The sequence below is a fragment of the Calliphora vicina genome, chromosome 1 (genome assembly GCF_958450345.1).
Source record: "Calliphora vicina chromosome 1, idCalVici1.1, whole genome shotgun sequence".
In the NCBI taxonomy this organism is placed as follows: Eukaryota; Metazoa; Arthropoda; class Insecta; order Diptera; family Calliphoridae; genus Calliphora; species Calliphora vicina.
Window position 1 is genome coordinate 20,854,967 of NC_088780.1, and position 20,554 is coordinate 20,875,520.

At 31.2% G+C, this 20,554-nt stretch overlaps 1 protein-coding gene across 1 annotated transcript in view; it reads left to right on the forward strand.

Annotated features, from left to right (window-relative positions):
* fid (fire dancer) overlaps nucleotides 1-4,425 on the forward strand; it is a 104,445-nt gene extending 100,020 nt beyond the window's left edge. The window contains exon 5 of the mRNA XM_065507606.1: nucleotides 1,213-4,425. Within this exon, the coding sequence (XP_065363678.1) occupies nucleotides 1,213-4,425 (3,213 nt within the window). The remainder of the gene's footprint in view (nucleotides 1-1,212) is intronic.
* Nucleotides 4,426-20,554: the final 16,129 nt, after the last annotated feature.

The window sequence follows — 20,554 nt, forward strand, 5'->3', positions numbered from 1 at the left end:
CGTTTCCTAACCTAAAGCCGTTCATGTCAATGCGCCGAATGATAAAGAATTCGCAAATATAAGATGCCAGTATGTTCTGCTATCCAAATATCCAAAGATGATTAAGGCCTATTTAGAGCACATCTTTTCCCTCTCTCTCAATGCGCAAATGTAGCCATGTTAGGTTAGGTTATAAAGGCAGCTGGTATCAACCAGCTCACTTGGGTCCATGAATTGGTCCTTGGGTCCATGAATTGGAGATGTTCAACCGTCTCATCCTCTTCATCATCATGGCATGGTGATGGTCAAAAACGGGCCATGTGAGTTTTGATATCGAGTAATTTGTCCGATTAGACCATCTGAGATGAGCAGACTCAAATAATTTACGCTGTATGATTGACTTTCAGCAAGATAGCGGTAAACCGACCAAATGATCGATCTCATCAGACGTGAGCCTCTTTTTGCCAGTTCAATGTAGGCATCTTCAAAGCAAATATGAAGTCCAGTCTGATATAGGGTTGTGAAACGCGGAACACTGAAGCACGAAAGGACGATTGGATTAGGTTTTCGTATTACAGTCCAATGTTGAAGTCTATCATTTAGAAATGATCAATTGATATGACAGATATTAACTTAAAGACCAACGAAATAGATTTTCAGTTGCATGCAACTTTGTACTTCAAGGATTATCCCAATAAAAGATCCACTTCTAAAAGGTATTAGAATCTTAACCAGCATCTAGATTTCCAAAAAATTTAATTCTAATTAATCTCTAAGCCCTGAGAGCTCAATATTTATACTGTAAAAGTATTTGGTGGCTTCAAATATCCTCTAACTATACTAGACCCATCTGGTTATTGTTTTTCGTAACGATACAATCATAGAATAAACACATAGAACGGAAGGAGAGAGTAATATATATTGAAAAATTACTCTCTTTTCACACATACGGGTGATACAATAACAAAATACATGCAATACATTCTCATGAATTAGGTTTTTGACACCAGACTTAGGTTTTTGGCTCTCAGTTACCTATCTAGTTGTTGTCTATGTTTATGTGGGATTTAAATATGAACAAAATCAACTAAAGCTGGCTCTAGGAGAACTCACATTAATTTCTCTATTTAATATTCTTAATTCTAGCTACAGATCCAGCTGCAAAATATTAATTTTAATATACATATTCCTTCAAATTTATTACAATACTTCACTATCTACATCTCTTTTCAGAAACTAGCTGGTGGCCGCAAGCATGCCTGGTTCCTGGACTCCTGGACCTCCAAGGATACCAAAAACGATAGTAGTTTAGATTATGAAGATGCAAAAGATTTACCCATTGAATTGCGTCGCTTAGAAGACTTTGAAGATTTTACAGATCCGCCCCTATCGGCGGGTCTAAAATCTCGTAGTCTAGGTAGTATACTCAATCCACCACCACGACAAATTGTACGCTCACGTTCAAGTGTACCAAGTCTCGGTGGTCCCCTACTGCATGTCGATAAGAATACAAACTCTACACAACTCTTAGATGCTCATGTCGCCGGACAGGCGGCTAATATCACCAATTCCGCCACTACCAATAATCATACGAATGGTCATTCACCCACAAATCAAACGCTAATAAATGCTAATAGCAACACAAATGCTGTTGCCACAGCTCATGCATCAACGAATCTTAGTCGCCGTCCTAAACTCATTAAGCAAAAACAGTCTCTTTGTGATGAAGACTATGAACTGCCAGATATGCCATTTCACATGTTGAGCCAGTACAATGTAAATACGAATGGTGTCACCAATACACTGTTTGCCAAACAGCATTCGCTGCCCGGGCAACATCTGACCACCCGCCAAATGCGTAAACAGAGTTCGTTGAATGAGGAGCTAATGGCTGGCAATAGGATAAGGGAAAAGGAAAGGGTACGCAAAAGGATACAAAAGCAAATGTCACTCAATGAAGCGTTTCTGTGTCGTTCGGCCCTGTTCTCTAAGCGATTGCAGGTTATACGCGAAGGTTTTACCAGCAAGATCAAAAGCTCTACTGGCAGTTTGGAGAGAGTAACCAAAACCGGTCTAAACAAAATAATGCAAAATTTGAAAACCACACCAGAAGAGAAAACGCCCACAGCGGCCCAAGTTAATAGTAAAACTCCCAAGGGCAATATTTGCACGCATGAGCATCATCATCATCACCATCATCATTACCAGCAGCAGCATTCTCCTTTGGTGAGTAATTTCCAAACCCATTTACATCATTTGCTGCATCGCCAGAATACCACCAACAAGTTTGCGGGTCCCGTAACAATGTGCAAAAGTTTGGATTGTAGCACCACGGCCTGTTATTGCCAGACCTATCATCAAGCCTGTTCGCAATGCACCAATGCGGGTGATGAGGAGAAGGCTAGAAGACACTCCCGAGAATCGGGCTCTGACTCTTCCAAAGACAGCAGTTTGCAATCTGATACTAGTATAGAATCCGAAGATAGTTTTGCCTCGGTTATATTTATACCCAAACCCGAGCAACATCAGCAGCAGCTGAACTATCAGAAACAACATCAAAATTCCAATTCCAGTTCGAGTAATTCCTCCTCCAGTAATGGTGGGGGTTGTCATGTGCACAAAACCTGTTGCCAGAGTAAGTGTGTTTCCTCCTCCTCCACTTTGGGCGGCCAATGTTGTAAATTGGATATTAATGGTCATCGTATATCATCTGTGCCAACCTCCCCTCTTATAATGCCCTGCCCTCCAACGCCTGCTCATTCCCCGGCTGCCGCTCAAACGGCCGTTACTTCCCCGCCCCAATCCATGCCTGCGGTTATAGCTGCAATGGCCATGTTTACACCTCCTGCTAAGAACACTCTGCCAGAGAAAAGCTCTGAGGATAAAACTCTTTTAAATGGCCTTAACAAGACCAGATTTAATTTCGATGAAGCCCATATAAAACAGCAAGAGTCCAAGGATCTGCAGCAGCAGCAAGAACTGAAACAAAAGCAACAACAGAAAATCCAAGAAATTAAAATGGAAATGAAAAAAGAATTGGAACAACAACCTATAGAGATTAAGATAACCAGGCAGACCATCAAAGATTTGCCGCCCATACCGAAATTCCGCAAACAGCAGTCTTTACAAATTACCCGGCAAAGTTTTCCCATAGTAAGAAGAACTACCACAGCCGGAGGAGGAGCGGCCATAGCCACCATACCTAAACTAATGTCTTTAGAGCTATTCAATCCGGCTACCGATGATTTGGATAGTGATTCTAGTGAACCTTCCTCGCCCGATTCGGTGGATAGTGTCATAAGTGCGCCTAGGTCCAGCAATTTAACAACAGCTCCCAGCTTGGATCAGGCCAAAGATGTTACTCCTAACGAGGATAAGCTACAGGGAACTGAAACAAAAGCCGAAGGTTTGCTGGAATCTGAAACAGACTCTAGCATGATAGTCAACGATGACAAATCGGATATATTACCCAACAAATATGGTGGCGGCATGCAATCAAACCAGCCACAAGATTGCCAAGAATTTGCTGAACAATTAAGTGCCCAATTGATGCGAGAGTTGGAGGAGAAAAACAATAAAGCCGAAACAAGATCACTGGAAGCCAGTGAAGAATTCTTTGAAGATCCCTTTTCGCAACCACGCAAGCGAAATGGTGAAAAAGATTTCGCCGCCTTACGAGATGAGCTCAGAGAACGTAGACTTATGTTGGCCAATTTATCAACACAACCCAGCCTTAATCAATCGCCTAACTCCTCCTCTACTTCATCGCTCTCCTCACAGACCAGAAGCTTCACCATACACGAAGAAGACGAGGACGAGGATGAGGAGGAAAATGAGCGTAGCTACACTTTGCAGTTGTATGAAAATTGTAAAATTTCCAAATTTAATTATAAAAGACATCTACACAATAACTTACATCCGGAAACGGCTTATTTGCTGCAAGATGAAGACTCCTCCATTAAGGATGACGAAGAAGAGGAATTGGAGGAAGTGGAACATGATGTCATACTGGAAGAAGATGAGGACGAGATAAGGGCTGAGGCTGAGGAAACTTTGGCACAACAGCAACAACAACAAACGACCAACAAAACCATTACAGCTAAATGTGATTCTATGGAGGACAAGGAGGAAGAGCCCACCACCACAGCAACAACAACGAAAAAGAGTTCGGGCGAAGAGACCATCACCAATAACACAAACTCCACCATGCAAAATCGCAATCAATCGACCGAATCTTGGGAGCATTCAAATAGCTCAACCACTTCACTTGATAGTCCATCACAAGGTGGCGCCACCACACACCATCGCTACTATCACGTTTTTCGCGAGGGCGAACTTGATGCTTTAATTAATCATCATGTGGCCAGTCTGCATATAGTATCATCCTACTATGAACGTGCCAGTTGGTGTGTGGTAGCTGAAAAAGTGCAAGTATGGACAATTTGAGTGGTTGGTTGGATAGAGTTCATAAAAATACTACTAAATTTACAAAAGAAAATCGCATTACATGGAATCTATGTATACTTAAATAAATATTTGTTTTTGGCAAAATGATATACAACAATATATTGTAGTATAAAGTACATATGCAAAATTACAATAAAAGCTCAAATATTATACATAAATATACATACTACATATATATTTATATACTCGTATTTAAGAATCAAAAGACATTGAAGTATCATTAAGATAAAAAGTTTATAAAAAAGTTTTTTTTTTTCTTTAAAGATTTATTAAATATAATGAGATTTTATAGTGTTAAAAGTGTGTTAATAGAAGAATTTGAAAACTGTTGAACATATTTGAAATAAAAACTTTGAAACTGATGAAAGCTTTCTCAGTGGAGACAACATTTTCTGTAGAAAAACAAATTTGAAAAGAAAAAGCTTTTTCGATGGAAAACTCTTTTTGGAAAAAAACCCTTTTCTGTGATCTTTCTTAACCTTAGTGGTAAAAGCTTTTTTGTGAGGAAACTTATTTTGTGAATAATGTTTTTACTGAGAGAAATCAATTTTTTTCTTTAATAAAATTAAGAAAAAATATTTTTATAAAAAAGCTTTTTCGGGTAATAAAACTTTTCAGTTAAAAACGTGAAATAATCTATTTTATACAAAAAGTTTTTTTTGTGGAAAAAAGCTTTTTCTGTGAGGAAACTTTTTTTGTGAAAAAACTATTTTTCTGAGAGAAATTCTATTTTATTTCTCTGAAAAAAATATTTTTCTAAGAGAAATTCTATTTTTAATTAAAAATTAAAAAATTTTATTTTGAAAGAATCTATTTTCCAAAAACAAAGCTTTCTGTGTGAAAACAACCATTTCTGTAGAAAAACAAATTTCAATAAAGCTTTTTCTGTTTTTTGGAAAAACTCTTTTCTGTGGTCTTCCTTAACCTTTGTGGTAAAAGCTTTTTTGTGAGGAAATTTATTTTGTAAATAATGCTTTTTCTGAGAGAAATCCATTTTTTTTCTTTAACAAAATTAAGAAAAACGAAAAAAGTCTTTATTCAACCTTATGTGAAAAAAGCTTTTTCTGAGAGGAAACTTATTTTGTGAAGAATTATATTTGTGAGAGAAATTATATTTTATTTCTCTAAAAAAATATTTTTCTGTGAGAAATGTGTTAAAATATTTAAAAAAAACTTTTTGAAAAAAAGCTTTTTTTGGAAAATATTTTTTTTTGTGAGTAAAAATTTTCAATTAAATATTTTTATTGTGAATGAATATATTTCGCAAAAAAAGTTTATGGAAAAAAATTTCTGTGATCTTTCTTAATATTATGTGAAAAAAGCTTTTTCTATGAGCTTTTTTATAAAAAAGCTTTTTTTGGTAATAAAACTTTTCAATTAAAAACGTGAAAGAATCTATTTTCCAGAAAAAGTTTTTTTTTTGTGGAAAAAGGTCTTTATTTAACCTTATGTGTAAAAAGCTTTTTCTGTTAGGAAACTTTTCTGTGAAAAATAATTTTTCTGAGAAATTATATTTTATTTATCTGAAAAAAATTTTTGTGTGAGAAATGTGTTAAAAAATTAAAAAAAAAAAAAAAAATTTTTGTAAAAAAATGATTTTTTTGTGAAAAATGCTTTCTGAAAGAAGTTTTTATTTTATTTTTCTAAAATAACATTTTTCTGTGACATCCTTATGTGAAAAAAACCTTTTCTGTGAGAAAACTTTTTTTGGGAAAAATTTTTTTTCTAAGATAATTAATTTTTTTTATGATAAAAGCTTTTTCTTTGAGAATTTTTGTAAAAACAAATTTAGAAAATGTTTATTTGAAAAAAACCTTTTTTTGTAAATGTTTTTTTAGCGAATAAAGAAAGCTTTTCCAATATCAACCAACCTTTTGTGAATGAAGTTATTTCTCTGAACTAAAACTTCTTTGGTGAAAAAGCTATTTCTGTAAAAAAGTTTTTTTCTGTAAATAAAAACTTTTTTTTGAATAATGCTCCTTTTTGTTCGAAAAATCTTTTAAATGATAAGTAATTTCGGTGAAAAAAGTGTTTTTTGTGAATATGATTTCTGGGAAAAAAGTTTTTCTCTGAAAAAGCTTTTCTATGAATGAAGTTATTTATCTGAACTAAAACTTTTTTGGTGAAAAAGCTATTTCTGCAAATAAAAACTTTTTTTGAATAATGCTTCTTTTTTGTTCGAAAAATCTTTTAAATGATAAGTAATTTCGGTGAAAACAGTGTTTTTTGTGAATATGATTTCTGGGAAAAAAGTTTTTCTCTGAAAAAGCTTTTCTATGAGAAAGTCTTTACTGTGAAAAAAACGTGTAGAAGTTTGTATTGCCAATACAGTTTAAATCAGTTTTCAAAATCTTATATTAAAATCCCACTTAATATCACAATAAAAATCTAACTAAAAATAAAATACTCTTTAAGCCTAAAAAGACAAAAAAAAAAATAGAAAACTTTTCTCAATTTAATTAATAAAATTGGACCAAATAATTGGTAAACAATTAAAACTAAATTAAAAATTTAGAAAAGTTTAAGAAAAGCCATTGAATTTCATTATAAATAAAACCATGGCAAAGCAAAAAACAGAAATTTAATTTAAAATTACATAACATAAATACGAAAAAAAAAATTAAACAAAAAAACATTTCCTTTAAAGGATATAAAATAGTTATAAGTTTAATTACATTATAAAAACAAAATACAAGAAAATATTACAAATTTATAACTACAAACATCAAACTATATTTAGGAAAAATTAGCTAAATGCATAATTTAAAAAAACAAACAAACATTTAAAAAAGGTTCAAAAAGGAATTGCAAAATTTAAAATTTTTTTAGCATATAATTAACATTATTTAAGTAACTATTAATTAATTATAAAACATTAAACATATAAACAAAATTAAAATAACTAACTTTAATCGTGTTATTTAGATTTTTTATACTTTTAACTATAACAGAAAAAACAAATTATAAATAATTTCCAATTGTATAGGTTTAAACAGCTGACTTTGAATGAAACATTATTATGTTGCAGACTTTTAGGAGAGCTTATAAATAGTTTATTTAAGAATAATTAATGCAAATTATGAGAATTTAGTTTTTGTTTTTTTTTTAATATTCATAAACCCTTTTGAAATAAAGTGTGCTTTCTAAGAAATAATGCACATAATGCCAAATGTCTTCTAACATTTTTGCAAAATAAGTAAGGAGACAGAATCAAAATATTTTTGAATCTGACTGTTCCGATTCACATGAAATTTGGCAATCCACCGATCAATGATGCACAGATTGGCTGCAATACAATTTCTAGTTCTAACTGGTTCCGATTTGACATGAGGAGTATTATTAAAGTTTCGACGAAGCAATCTAGGAGCAGCGCTAGGGTCTATATGTAGGGCGTCTCAGAACCGCTTGCCAATTTGTTTGTGTTTCTTCCGATTCCGATTATACGCAATTTTTCAAAATATTGGACTCAGTAGAAGACCTACAGCGTTCAAATTATTAGTGTTGGACATTCTCATCTGGAATGATGGAATATTACGGTTTCATGTCTGGCTGCATATTCTGGGCGTTTTTAGGCCAATGCTCGCTTTAAAGTCGGTTGTTTTCGGTACAGATTCGATGGTCTGGTCAGATTTCAGCAGCTCACAATAGATAGGACCCTTTTGCTCCCACCAAATACAGAAAATTACTTTAGCGCCATGGATATTTGGCTTTTGGTCGATTCGGCTGGTTGGCCGGGCTTCACGTACGATCTCTTAAGCTTCGGGTTATCGTAATGGATTCATTTTTCATCGCAAGTAATTTTCTTTTATAGCGTTCAAGCATCATTTCTGAAATGCAAAATCGTCTTTCAAGGTCTCTCGACTTCAATTCATATGGTTTGGATGAATTGCAAACGTTTTGAAATTTCTGAGTGAAATGATTTTGCAAGCTCTTGTTGAGTTTTACAACAATCTTCATGTAATGCCTCCAATTCTTGGTATTCTTTTTTGGCTGGTCTGGGCGATCTTTATCTTCTGTATCAAAATTACCACTTCTGAACCTCACAAACCATCTATTGCACGTTGAAACATATTCACCATAAGCTTTGGTAAGCAATCGGTGTGAGCCGCTGAATTTCAAATTAAAGAAGTAAAGCAAAACTTCCCGCATATGACGCTTTGTTGGAACAAAATTCTACATTTTCAAAGCAAAAAAACTTTGTTGTTTACTCTATAATATTCAATAACTAAGTGAGAATTAATGACAGACATGTACCCTTTAAAATTACACATAACTTATTCTGATCGTCTCAGAAATTTATAAGGTCTCAGAATATGGAAAAAATGTTGGTAGAATTTTAAGATGTAACGGCTGGAATATTGTGACACTAGGCATAAAAGTTATGTGCTGAAAATTTAAGCCAAATAGGACGACGTTTTCGGGAAGAGAATTGATATATTTTTATACCAATATTTTGATATGTTACAAACGGAATGAAAGACTCAATACAGCCCCCATATTTTTGGTAGTGGGGATTTGCAAGAAGATCCAGTTTAAAATCTGACATTATTTGCAGTGTATTTATTAAGGATTTTATTAATGAGAAGAACTTACTTAATAAGTCTTCGAGGTACTGCTGTTAAGTTTTTTTTAAAAATACTTTAATGTCGTTAAACTTCATTCAAAAGGGTATTTATTTAATCATAAAAATCTGTATGTTTTTCCTAATTTTTTTCCATTTTTCTGATTTCAACTGTATAAAGTTTTATTTCTTTTTTAAATTTCATAAATTCTTTTGCTATTTTTAACAAACTACATATGTATTATCAACAACGACTTGTTACAAAGAAATTTATGTAAATTTTCTAAAAATAAATACAAATAGTTACAAAAAAAAAAGAATATTAAAACAAGTAATATCTTGTAGTCTACTAACTAAAATAATAAATTTTAAACGTCCATAAGCTCACCTCTTTAAAATTGAAAAGAAATATATAAAAAGAAATAAACTGTAAAACGAATTCTTAAAAGAAATTTATTTATAAAATAAAAGCTTTTTTTAGTTTAATTAAGTATTTTTTTTAATTCTACAGGCATGTCACAGATTTAATACATTATTTTATAAAGTTTTAATTTTGAAAATAAACAAAAGAAAAAAACTTTTTGGCCAGAATTCAATGAACTTGACAATGAGATTTGGTTACAATTATTCTGGGTTGGACATAACTTCCAATTTACTTATTGAAAATGTTATACTTATCAAAACAAATAAATTTTATTTGTTATATTGAAATTTTATTAATTTTAGTATTGCCAGCTTTGCTTTTTTAAAATGGCAATACCATAAAAATAAATTATGGCAGCTCAATCAATATCAAATATAAGTCTGCTTTTACACACAGCAAGTTTACTTGAAGCAAGTCTCTTCGATTTCCTTTTAAACTTGCTCGACTGCACAGATTATTACAGATAAGAGACCATTGACAGCTGTCAAAAAAGTAATTTCGAACCGTATGGTTTTGTTTACATTTTTTTTAACATTTTTTCAATTCCGCCATTAAGGCAGATCTTAGAGCGAGAAAAAAAAATAAAATGTAGTAAAAAATCGATGAGTGTGTGAGACGAGATATAGAAAGATAAATTTATATGTTTGTCCCTCTTTTAAATCTACCGTGGTTTATTATACATTTTCTTTTGTTAATTTTTCGTAAATTTTTTTTGTTTGCCTCCGCCATATTGCTAATAACAGCTGATTCGGGTCTATGTTAGTCTATGCTCGACTGTTTACACACAGCAAGTCTGGGTTCAATTTTGCATGTCAAAACCTTATAGACGCCATAGTGAAAATGAGAAAACAAAAGAGAATTGAAGCAAGTGCAAGTCGAATTCATACAAGGTGGTGGTAGTTCTACAAAAACAACAAATGGTCTTAACAAATGTCAAAAAACCAAAATTAAAAATTAAACAAATATGTATTAAAACTAAATATAGTGTAGATAATTGAATAGTGAGGGCTTTACTTATTTATGCAAAATATAAATATTTTGTTAATTAGCTTTGAATATATAGATGTTGAAGTATAAAAACAAGCTTTGACAGATGTTAGAACCAAACAAGCGAAAAAAGAGTAATCAGCTGATTGACTGACTCCACCTTGTATAAATTCGCCTTGAGCAAGTGTGTACCCCTCTTCTTTCTTCTTGCCTCTCTCTCCTATAAACTCTAGACTTGCGCAAGAAAACTTGCCCTGTGTTGCCACAGGTTGAGAATAATAAAATTACTCACATTTTTTAAAAAAAATCGCCGAAAATCCATTTATGATCCGTATGAGTTGAAATTTCAAATATAGAAGATCTTCAAAAAATATAGGTTATAGGTTTTCTCTTTTAGTTGAAGAGATATTAACCCAAACTTTAAAAAGCTAAAAAAAACATTGTCGAAAAATTTTTTTTAAGGGTAATTATGACCCAATAAACTCAGAACAGCCATCATAAACTAATTTGCAAATTAAGTTTAGGAACCAGGTGCAGAAAGGTGAAAATTTCCTCAGGGCATTGTTGCTGGTTTAGGTGTAAAAAACAATAATTATGATACGATTGTATTGAAAAACTAATTAAAAAGAAATAATAAAAAATATTTCGAATAGATGGGGCGACAAAAAGTTAGTAAAACTTTGATTTAAAAAAAAAATTACATATACGTGCTAAATGACATCACTCACAAAACAGCTGACAGAACAAAAACTTAAAGTCAGAATGGATTTCGACCTTCGAGGGAAATGTTAACAAATCTGTAACTAAAGCCACAGTTAAATTTAAAAAAAAAATTTAATTGCTTTTTGAGATAATTGGTGTTTTGCAATGCATGCCTTGAGGCACTATTGCGGGTTAGAGGGTTAAGGTTTATTTATTTTTAATTTTGCTCGATCTTTTTTTTTTGGTTTTTTAGAGCGTTTTTTCTAACTTTGAGAAACAAATTTTCTTCTAGACTATTTATGATATGGAAAGAGAACTTAATGCATAAGCGTGTAAAAGAAAAGAAATAATTTCCGCTACGAATCCATTATGATGTGGAAAGAGCCAATGAACCACCATGACGATTGCTATTTTTGTTTGGCATTAACCGAAAGAATCGAGTCAAATGGGAATATCATACCTGGAAAAATTTACTGAATGCGACCTGGAAACGCCAAAACCATTTAATCAAGATGATTTAAACGACATAATCAGAGATCTGCGACAGTCGAAGTCTGATTCCGAAATTTTGGCTTTTAGGATATAAGAAAGTAGTAAAAAAACTAAAATTTATTATTACCGCACAAGAGAGATATTTTGCTAAATTGAAAGGCAGACATACGAAGTTTGTGGGCAAGGGGTTGAAGAGGTAGAGTGTGTTTTACACAGGTTTAGGTTAGTTCAAAAGAGAATGAGATTTTGTATTTTGTAAAAATCTACCTGGTTAATGGCTGCAATGGGATAAAGAAATTACTTTTCTAGTGAGTGTCGTTTATTCATGGACTCGTCAAAAAAGTTAGAGAAGAATATATATCTATTGAAAAATCTGGCTCATATGGTCAACTTTATTTTAAGCCAACGAGGTGATTACACAAAGTATTCCTGTGTTCTTTGCTTGTGGGATAGTAGAGCTAAAGATCAACACTTGGGTTAAAAGGGATTGCCCTTGTCGGAAAGTGCTAGTTCGAGGACAATAAAACGTGATAATTACGCCTTTAGTATCACGGGATAGTATAATTTTGTCTTCGTAGAGCTAAAGATCAACACTTGGGTTAAAAGGGATTGCCCTAGTCGGGAAGTGCTAGTTCCAGGACAATAAAACGTGATAATTACGCCTTTAGTATCACGGGATAGTATAATTTTGCCTCCGTCGCATATACAATTAGGTCTTATAAAACAATTTGTTAAAGGCAAATTGTTTCCTTTTTCCTATTAAAAAAAGTTCATAAAACTGAGGACAGAAAATATAAAAGCGGGAATTTTTAATGGGCCACAGATAAGATCGTTAATAAAAGATATCTACTATCTATTCTATTTATTTTCCCGTTAATCTTGGGAATCTAAATGAAGAACAGGGCTAGCGATTCCATCAGGACCTTCGTACGATGGAGGAACGCTATCAAGGCTACTGGAAAGCACACATGATGCATGAGTATTGTTGGTGCATTCAGAACAATTCTCTTACTTCAAAAGAAAATTACTTCAACTTAATAAAATTGGATTAACTTTAAACATATTGTTACGTTTTTACCTTTTAAAAATGGTGTTTTTTTTATTATAAACCGTATTCTTTAATTGCAAATAAAAGCGATCAGTAGTTTAAAATTTATAACAAATCTTTATTTATTTAAATTTACACAACCATGTAAATAAATAAACACTCTCTTTTAATTCACACACTTTAAAACAAACACTGCAACTTGCTGTACATATTTATATACACAGTGCCATCTTCTAGAAGTTTCATGAATTATATCTAATGGACAAAACTAGAATGTTCTATTTCTAGAGCTTTTTCAGCAGCCTTGATGTTAGCAACTTCAGCAGTTAATGTTGGCAGCACTGTGCTGTCAAGTATCCACTTATGACACTGTATACAAAAGCTGGTGGATGTGGAAACCCATTTTAAAACTGTTAAATGCAAATAGATAGTGCAATTTCGTAACAATATTTAGTGGATTCACAAGGTATCCATTATATCATGTCATAATGTTCTAAATATTTCACAATGATTTAAAAATGTTGTTATTGACTTTCAAGCCGGATAAGCCAAGCCGCAGAGTCGTGAAATATTAGGGATAGAATACCTTGTGAATCCATTAATGGAGTTTTTTTTTTAAAAAAAGGCTCATATGCCACATTTTCTAAGCTAGAGCTAGCTGATTGATACATTTTTATCACAGATTTGAAATCGTCATTGAATATTATTAGGCTAGTATCATGTTTTTGTTGTGATTGTGCGAAAGTTTAATATGTTTTTATTTTACTTGCATTGTAAATAAAAATCTGTGACATGGCTGATTATATAAACCAGTAAATTTCTCATTCCTATACGCTAATATATAAAAAAAAACCTGCAGCCACAAGCCCACACTATCACATATAATTAGGCAAATGTCAAAGGTTATCAATAGTATTAAAAAAACGAGAAATTCCTTATTGAAACATTTCAGTACCATGGAATAGCTGTTATTTTTAAACCAGTGACATTTGACTAAAAGTATGGGAAAGCCTGGAGGTGTCAATAAGTTTTTTTTTTTTGTTTGAATATTTATGGAGAAAAAACAGGGGTTTGAAATTTTTCGCTGGAAATGTTATAAATAAAGTAAATTATTTTTTTTTTAATTATTAACATAAAACTAACCATTGAAGATCGTTAAATTTAAAAACTTTAAAAGTAAATTATAAAAATTACATCTATACAAAAAAAAATGAGTCACCACTTGCTTTAAAATTAAATTAAAATTAAAGCAAAAAACAAAAAAACGAATAAATTTATATAATTAAAGCAAATAAAATAAAACTACTCCCCCAAAAGTTACACAACCTACAAATATTTCAAAAACCAAAATATCAATAAATTGCATTTACACTTAAAGAAAAGAATAATAAACAAAATTCCCAGAAAATAAATTCATAAAAAATGTAAATGAAATCAAGAAAAACATAACCAACATTAAGTGAAAAGTAAAGAAAAACAATAAATTAAATTCTATTTGCTGCCATAATTCAAAAACCCAAAACTAAAAATTAACTAAACAAACCACTACAAAATAAAAAATATCTAAAACATAATAAAAAAAAAACTATTTAAATAAATATTCTCCACGAAGTATAAAATTGAATAAAAAATAAAAAACCAAGCAAATTCGTTAAAATAGCATCCCATGGCCAAGCAAAAAACCAACATTTAAGATATTCTTAAATTCAAATAAAAACTATTAAATATTTTATATGGTATTTGCAAAATACATTAATAATAAACAAACAAACATACCTACATACATTATATATATACAAAGTATAGATAAACCGAATATTCAAAACTAAAACAAAAAAAAACCTAAAATTTAAATAAAAATTCAAAAATATTTAAAATAAAAATCAATGAAATTGTCTGACTGTGAATGAGTTTTTATGTAGCTAGCCAAAAATAAAACAAAAACTAAAATAATTATTAATAATTATAAATTTAAAGAAAAAATAAACAAACATTAAACAAAAGTGCATAATAGAAAACATGTTGAATATACTCATAATGAAATAAATAACAACTTTGTAAAAAAGAAAAATTATACTAAAAAATAATTATATGCTTTTTTTATATATAATAAATATTATTATTATTATTAGTATAAATTATATACTTATTATTATTATTAATATTATTCAAAATAATATAATTATAATTAGGATCTTCTTATAATTTAGTTCAAATACAAACAAACAAACAAAAGAAATCAAATAAAAATTGAAATTATTATTCCAGATTCAGATACTGAACATTAAATATATATTTAAAAGGTATTCACAATTCATTTATCGTGTTTTATTTATAGTCGTATAGATTGGGTAAATAATAAAGATCTTACTTCGTTTCTTACAGTGTATAGTACATACTTGTACTTTATTTATATAATCTTCTAACTAAAATAATACATTTTGAAAGCCATAAGCTCAATTATTTAAAATTTAAAAAAAAAATAAGTAACGGAGCTATTTCGGCTGTGCTGAATCATTATACTCTCCCTATCAAATATTTTTAGGTAAAAAAAATTTAAAAAAAAAAATTATTTATTAGCGAAAAAAAATGTTGTCAAAATTTTTTTTTTTAAATTTCTTTTTTAATTTTTTTTAAAGTTTTTTTTAATTTCTAAATTTTTTTTTTAAATTTAATAATAAAAAAAATTTAATAACAAAATAATTTTTTTTGATGAAAAAAAAACTCGGGGTAAAAAATATTTTTCCCGATTTTAACCCATAGTGGGTCCGACTTACTTTGGCCTTATATACGCCGTTGCAAAGGTCTTTGAAATATCAATTATTGGATGTCCATATTGCCTATATTATTAATGACTTTGTATTCGAGTTTTTCACGGGAATTCCCGGGACGTGAAACAAATAGACCAATAACAAGTTCATTATTCAAATTATACTAAAAACTCATGAATGTTCAGGGCTGTCACAGAATTCTATTCCGATCGATAGTTGAATTATTTTAGTGTTTTGCTTTTTCACAAAGAGTAAAACGAAAATTTTTGGAATAAAACCACGTTCCGTGGAATTGAATTTTGTTCAATATTATTGAGTTTTCTTCAAGTTTTAATGAACATCTCTTTACTTAATTTTTGATATAATACGCAAAACATTGCCAATTCAAAATTAAACAAGAGAGCTATATTCGGTTATGCCGAATCTTATATACCCTTCACCTACTTATACTTTAAAATACAAATTTTAAATATTTTTAGGTAAAAAAAAAAATTTTTTTTTCAAGTTGTTTTTTTTATTTTTTGGAAATTTTTTTTTTTTTCGAATTGTTATTTTTGGTGAAAAAAAAATTCGGGTTAAAAAATATTTTTTCCGATTTTGGCCCATTGTAGGTCCATCTTACTATGGTCTTATATACGTCGTTGCAAAGGTCGTTGAATATCTATCATTAGATATCATTATTGTCTATATTAATGACTTAATAATCCAGATTTAGGTCAAAAATCGAGGTTGTCCTGGTTTTATCCTCATATCTCAGCCATTTGTGGACCGATTTTGATGATTTTAAATAGGAAACTTCTCAAAAGCATGTGTCACAGAATTATTGAATTATTGGATCCCGAAGATAGCTGGAGTCTTCATAAAATTTATTTCAACAGACAGACGGACATGGCTTAATCGACTCCGCTATCTATAAGGATCCAGAATATAGATTCTTTATAGGATCGGAAAATTATATTGTGGAAATTACAAACAGAATGACAAACTTATACATATATACCCTTCTCACGAAGGTCAAGGGCATAAAAATATAAAATATTTATTTTTTGCGAATTAACAGAATTAATTGGAATCTAAAGAATGTAGAACAAAATCTAATGGAAATTGAAGCCATTCCGATACAAATGACAAATGGTGACTAGTTTGTATATAACCAAAATTAGAAATCGAGTCAGTTTATCTCTATATATTAAATTTTTATTGGATTTTAAAACCAAAGACATTTTTTAGCTTTTTAACGAAGTCTACATTCGGGATCCTGGGAATTCCCGGGATCCCGAGAAATTTCAAAACTAATCACGATTTCCCGGGAAATGAAAAAGTGCGGGAAAAGAAAAACTCTACTTAGTATAGATCAAAAATTGGTAAACAATCGATGTTATCCTGGCTTTTTCCTTATATCTCAGCCATTTGTGAGCCGATTGTCTCGTTTTAAATAGCAACCGAGCCGGAAGAATTCCCTATATATTGATGTATGAATCATGTACAGACCGACATGGCTACATCAACTCCGCTATCTATAACGATCTAGAATATATATACTTTGTGGGGTCGCAAATGATATTACAAACGGAATGACAAACTTGCAACTCATGGTGAAGGGTAGAAATGTATATAAACAGAAATAAATTATAAAACGAATTCTTGAAAGATACCCAGTAAAAACTTGCACTTACTGAACAACTTACTTTTCAATGACTAGTTCATACCGTCTGCATTACTTAGAAGTAGTTTGGTAATGATTGACATTTAATCAGATATATCCAGTACTGTTTTACCAAATTCATAATTAAATCTTTATAAAACTCTTTATAAACATTTGAGTGATTACAATTTTAATATTCAAATTGATTTAAAATTTTTCACCATTCAACATCTTTTTTTAATCTATTACAATTTAAATGAAAAATAATTTTTCAAAGACAATTTGTAATAGATATTTAAGTTAATATTTGTAAGAAAACGTGGTAGTACTTGCCTCCAATGACACCACCGTATTAAACTAATGAGTTCAAATTGTCAATGTATAAGTAGTGAAGAGTGAATATATTATTAGCATTTTAACCCAATACTTTGCAATATAAGTTATTTAAAATAATAATAAACTGTTCCTAACCCGACCATTTTCCGCTAAACTCCGTACAGTTATATGAAATTGATTCATACAAAGTTAAAATACTTTTAAAATTGTAGTTCTCCTGATATTCGAAATTAACTATGCACTTTGTATGCGAGGTAATACGCAAACTAATCCAATTCCGACTAAATAATGTAAAATGCTAAGAGTTATTCGGACTAAGCTTGAAAATCTCACAATTATAGTTCTCAAGATATTTATAAATTACTATTTAGTGGTGACTTACCCCCTGTTTCGCTCCTTTCCATTTTTGTTTGATCTTCATGAACTGATAAAAAATTGAATCATGTACAGTTTGAAGTCATTCACAATTATAGTTTTCCAGCTATTTGATATTAATTTTTACGTAAGGTGCCACGTCCACTTGGAATTTCAAAATATAAAATAGCAAATTGTTCGTTCCATCCTTCCTGTTATAGGGGAACGAACATATAGCAAAAATTTCAAGAGGATCGGTTCAGTGGATTAGCCTCCTATAAAAAAATAAATGAATACAATTAATACTGGTATTTCTTGTTTGTGTTTAATTTAGAATGTGAAAGGTATAAAAAGACTTTCAATTTTATATTAGCAAATCCATGGTGTGCCGAACAAATTGCATCGAGATTTCGTCTGAGAAACAATGTGGAAAGAAAATCAGGAAGTGGTCGTCCACGAAAAATTACCGCTCGCCAAAGTGGTAAAAATTTATTTGGCTCAGATGGATATTCTCCCCATAATGGTGTGGGATAAGAAATAATATCCATATAAGATTGAACGTAGGTAGCTCATTTATATTTTAAACTAGCTGACCCGACAGACGTTGTCCTGTCCAAATTAAAAAAAAAATCTTGTGTTCGATTTGTGAGAAGCGGTTTGAAATGTCTTGCAACAACAGAATACATGTAAATAAAATGAGTGATCACAGATCGAGCGTCTATTCTTGATTAAAAACTTATTGGCCAAGTTATTAGCGATTTTAGATATTTTGAGTTTTTATATTAAAAAACGATTTTTGTTCAGAAACATGAGTGATCACAGATCGAGCCCTTTTCTTGACTAAACGCTTATTGGCCAAGGTATTAGCGAATTTAGATATTTTGAGTTTTTATATTAAAAATCGATTTTTGGTCAGAAATATGAGTGATCACAGATCGAGCTCCTTTTCTTGATTAAACGCTTATTGGCCAATTATTATTGATTTAAGATATTTTTAGTTTTTATATAAGTAATCGAATTTTGGTCTGAATATGAGTGATCACAGATCGATGTATTTTGTAAATGTATTTAATAAGTGGACGTGGACAATTTTTATTTCTGTAAAAACTTTTTCGGACTATTGCGAACATTAAAAAAAGAAATTATCCAAATCGGTCCAGGCGTCCTGCGATTTTGGATATATCAAAAAAATTGGGGTGGTCAATTTTTCATTCAATAAAAATCTAAATTGGATTACTATAAACATTGAAACAAAAAATTGGTAAAATCGGGGCAGCCGTTTTCCGATTTTGGATAAATCGTAAAAAGTGGGCGTAAAAGTGGGCGTGGTCAATTTTTCATTCCGTAAGAACATAAGTTGGACTATAACCAACATTTAAAAAAAAAAATTGTCTAAATCCAGTCGTTCTCAATTGATGCAATTACCAACGAACGACATTTGATTTTTATTTATATAGAAGATATGGTATTTCTCCCGTGATGGTGTTGGTGGTCCTGTAACAAAAATTTAAGGAAATAAGAATGCCATTAAATAATGTGAGATACACATGCATGCTCTTTTTCATGAAAAAATGGATCTAAGCACTCTATTCGCTTTTCAAGCAATATTTTAAACAACAATTATGTTGTTGTTGTTGTAGCAGCAGTGTTTGCTGAGTGAACTCGGGTCATTCCGGTGCGTAGAACCGGCTGTCGTGGGTGCAAGTTGTGCAATGATGTGCAAGTTTTCGAGTGCAGGCCACAATCCCCCGATCTCAACCCCATATAAAATCAATGGGAGCTTGTATGTAGATCGGGAACTAAACAAGAAAGAATGTAGTTTTAAGCCTAGTTTTAAGCGTTTCCTTTTTTTGTACTCGCAACTGTAAGTAATTTGTTAAAAGTTAAGAAGACTTTAGCTATAAATAAGTACTTTAAATATTCGAAAATAACTAACTTATTTACTTTGTATAATCTGATTGATATATACCACCCATTTACAGATCTCCAGTTAGACCCCTTTCACACTAGGCAATTTAGTTGCGCAAGTCTCTTGTGTTTGTAGATACCCGAGGTAACGTCGGGTTAAGGAGAAGAAAATTTTACATGCTGTTTTGTTGTTGGGCAAGAGACTAGCGCAACTAAATTGCCTAGTGTGAAAGGGGTCTAAGTCATTCATTCATTAATAACAATTCCACTCACTTTAAGACAAACAACCGGTAATGGCAACAAACACAATTCGTTCGCACGACAATCGGTCAAAGATTGTCAACTCAACTCAGCAACCCGAAGTTTTTTCCCCAGGGAAGAACTTCCAACAAGAGCGGAACTGTTATAACACAATTTAAACGAAGTAGGAAAAAACTGAAATAGTAAATAGTAGTTCCCAAAACATTCGATAATGAAATTTTATCTTTAAATGGGAAGGAACCTCCTCTTGTTCAGAACTACGTACAGTTGTTTGTTGTTGTTGTTCTCAACTATCTGAGTACATGAATGGCAACATAATAACTCACGCAAAGTTTTCAGAATCTCACATTATTTAGTAATCCATAAATAGATAGATGTTAGATATATTCGATAATAATAAATATTTACTTTGTATGGGAGGGGTAAGTAACGTCCATTTCTCCGACCACTTTAATTTCTAGCTTAACAGGAGACACTTGCATTAACATCCGCGCCGCTTTTGGTTAAACCTAAATAAATGCACTGACGATAATATGCGGTAACAAACAAATAAGGAAGGAAGAAGGGAGTCTCAGTCACAATTTCTGCAGATATTCGAAAATACTATCAGCCCAATTAT